General features: G+C 31.4%; 1 protein-coding gene across 1 annotated transcript; it reads left to right on the top strand.

Annotated features, from left to right (window-relative positions):
• The first annotated feature begins 830 nt into the window (after window positions 1-830).
• CG41128 (uncharacterized protein) lies at window positions 831-2,821 on the top strand. Its single transcript, NM_001015402.3, has 2 exons — window positions 831-1,007; window positions 2,635-2,821. Exons 1-2 carry the CDS (start codon window positions 926-928, stop codon window positions 2,769-2,771), a joined length of 219 nt encoding a protein of 72 aa, NP_001015402.3. The 5' UTR covers window positions 831-925; the 3' UTR covers window positions 2,772-2,821.
• The last annotated feature ends 322 nt before the right edge of the window (window positions 2,822-3,143 follow it).

Consider the following 3,143-nt stretch of genomic DNA (forward strand, 5'->3'; position numbering starts at 1 on the left):
AGTATGTAGTATGTGCAATGTACGCACCTGGCTCCTTTATAACTGTGGTAAAGTGATCGATAAGCCCCCTTAGAGTCCTGATCTGAACCCCATTGAAAATTTGTGGACCTACTTAAAGAAGAAGGTGGCAAAAAGGGCCCTAAAACACGACAACAGCTTATGACTGCAATAGTCGAATGGTGTGAAAAGATCCTGCTTGAATATGACCTACAAAAACTTATCCATTCCATGAAAAAAAAGGCTTCAACTTGTAGCGTAAGCCAACGGGGAACATACTACATACTAAAACTTTTAAAATTTTAATGAAATAATTTAAAAATTTAGGAGTAAACTTCGATTAAGTGTTTTGTGTAAAGAGTTTCTTGAAGTGTGTAAACTTGGAATTTCTTGTTTATTTTCTTGTATATTTAATATTTTTAATTTGTTTTTTGATTTATACTTAAAATAAATGTTGTTTAATTATATTGAATAAAAGAATTGCGTTTAATTAAGCAAAGAACCCTTCATTTTTACCTTTAAAATCAAAAATTCAACTTATTTCACAGTTTCTTGACAAACTGTAATTAGTTTCTTAGCTTTGAAGCGTAGAAGCCAGTTTGCAAAAGGAAGGACAGGAGGGCATGGTTATATTGACTTGGCTATTCGTACTTATTAAGAATGTAGTGTTTTTATACAGCCGTAAATGTCTTCTTTAATGCCTCGCAACTTTTTTAAAGATATTAAAATATTCTCTGCGAGGTTATAATATGAATCCGTGTTTCTCTCTCCATAGTTTCTTAATTGTTGGCAACTTATCGACGTTATCTTGACGCACATCGAAATTTACAAAGTACTGGTATTACCCATTGGCCAGTGCGCGTTTGACTACTAATAATTTTACGTTAATAATTTTTTAAGTCCTTTTAACGTTGTTTTGGCAATAAAAATGACTTCTCGCGATAATATTTTCGAGGAAAAAATATGCAATAGATTAGATCATTGCGTTTCTGATGTATTAATTAAAGGATGTGAGTACGAACATTTACGTAACATTTTTAAACCGTGGTATTTGCATATTGAAATATCAATTTTTAAAAGCAAAATCAAAACGGTATTTTAAATGGCATTTATTACCATTTTTAATAACCCAGCATATGATGTATGAAAAATTATAATTTGGCTAGGCTAAGTTGTATAAAGTTGTATGGCATGAGTAGACAAGTGTATTGTTTAAATCTTGCAAACTAAAAATAATTTTATAATTAAAATGGTTTGCTTAAGCTAAACATTCAGAAACGTAATCATACCTCGCAGATTTCCAAAAAACATCAAAATATGCCGAAGTTCGGGATATAAAATAATTTTTTATTTGAATTGTTGATAGAATTATGCAAATAACAATTTTAATATTTCGTTGCAAATCCTTGCTGTCTATGAAAATTTGCAGGCTATTAGGAAACGAGTTGGCTTAGTAAGAGGCAAAGTTGTTTGCGATTTTCACTTTCTCAGCATTTTGTTTTAAAACGGTTTGGTATCCAAATTTGCAACTTTCTTCAATCTTACTCTACTCATTGTTCTTGAGGCTTTTAAAGCTAACTTTTTTGTGAAAATCTTTGGTATGCGGTGTATTACACGTTTTTCCTAGTTCGGCCTTGCGAAAAACTTTTAAGATCGGAATCTTTTGAATAATTTCGTGCACATTGGACTTCCTCCATCCCACCAATTCTGTAATTTTCAAACTGATGTTTCTTCATAAATCAATCAGCTGTGGAATTTCCAAGGACGATTGCTACCCTTTTGGAGTCATTCCAAAGCCCACAAGCCAGCTCACAGAAGCTGGGGTCGGAAAAATCGAATTTTAGATATTTGAAAGCTAAAATCGTTTGCCCACCAATTAGTTTTTATGCCCACGTCCAGATTTCGAGATCTGTATTTTCGAAAAAGAAAATTCGCGAAAATAAAAACGTTGACTTTTTCTATCGTTTTTTTTTTATACCTAATTTATTTTTGTAACCTTAAAAAATACCTGTTTAAAAATATTTATCGTTTGCCCAACCTTTTAAAGTAACTAATTTTGTTAAGCCACCTCTCGAAATATTATTTTTTTCAATTAATAACATTTCATTACCATTTGATAAAACGGTTTTTAAGAATCGATATCATCCTTTAAAATTAGATTTGCCCATACTTTAACATTAGTTTTCATCATTTGTCTATCCTTTAAAATTTTTTTTATTTGCACTTCCATTTTTCTATCGTTTTATTTAATACTTAATTTATTTTTGTAACATTAAAAAATACCTGTTCAAAAATATTTATAGTTTGCCCACCCTTAAAAGTAACTAATTTCGTTAGCCCACCTCTCGAAATATTTTTTTTTTCAATTGCAAAAAAAAACTAATTTGTCGGCAACCATGGGCAAACAATTCCATTTATCAAATTTCGATTTTCCGACCCCAGCTTCTTTGGGATCCACCGACCACCCAATACTGCCACAACCACAATTTTTAAAAATGTGTTGAAAATGTTGATTTTACTATTTGTCTTGCCAAACATATCTAAAAAAATCGTACCAAGCTCACTCTAATATTAGCTCAATTAAATAATTTAACTAATTAAATTAAATTGGATAAATAAAATACCACTTTTTTTCAGGTGGAGGCGTAATTATTGGATCTGCTGTATCTTTCTTAATTTTAAAGAGACGAGCATGGCCTGTATGGCTCGGCGCTGGATTTGGAATGGGCATCGCTTATAGGACGTGTGAAAAGGATTTAAATTCTTTAAAATAAAGATTATTACCTTTTAATTCAAATAAAATATTTAATTGAGTAATGAAAATAATATACTTATTTAGTGCTTATTAATACTGAGGCCTTAAGAGTGTTGAATTATGTGATTTTCCAAAAATATTCCAAAAAAGACAATTTAATATTATAATCCATTTGTGATCACCATTATCCGTCTTGAAGAGAAATCTATTTTGCATGTTATACACCATGTCAGGATACGATTATTTTAAGAAGCTCTCGGAGAGCTCTAGAGAAAGCAGCTCTTTTGTACGCTAAGGCTGACGACAGAGTGTGTTCGAGAAGCGATAATATTGCGCGAAAACGAGCGATAAACCACTGCATGCATTTTTAAGTGGAATCGCTCGAAAGATG

Source organism: Drosophila melanogaster, chromosome 3R (assembly GCF_000001215.4).
Source record: "Drosophila melanogaster chromosome 3R".
Taxonomy (NCBI): Eukaryota; Metazoa; Arthropoda; class Insecta; order Diptera; family Drosophilidae; genus Drosophila; species Drosophila melanogaster.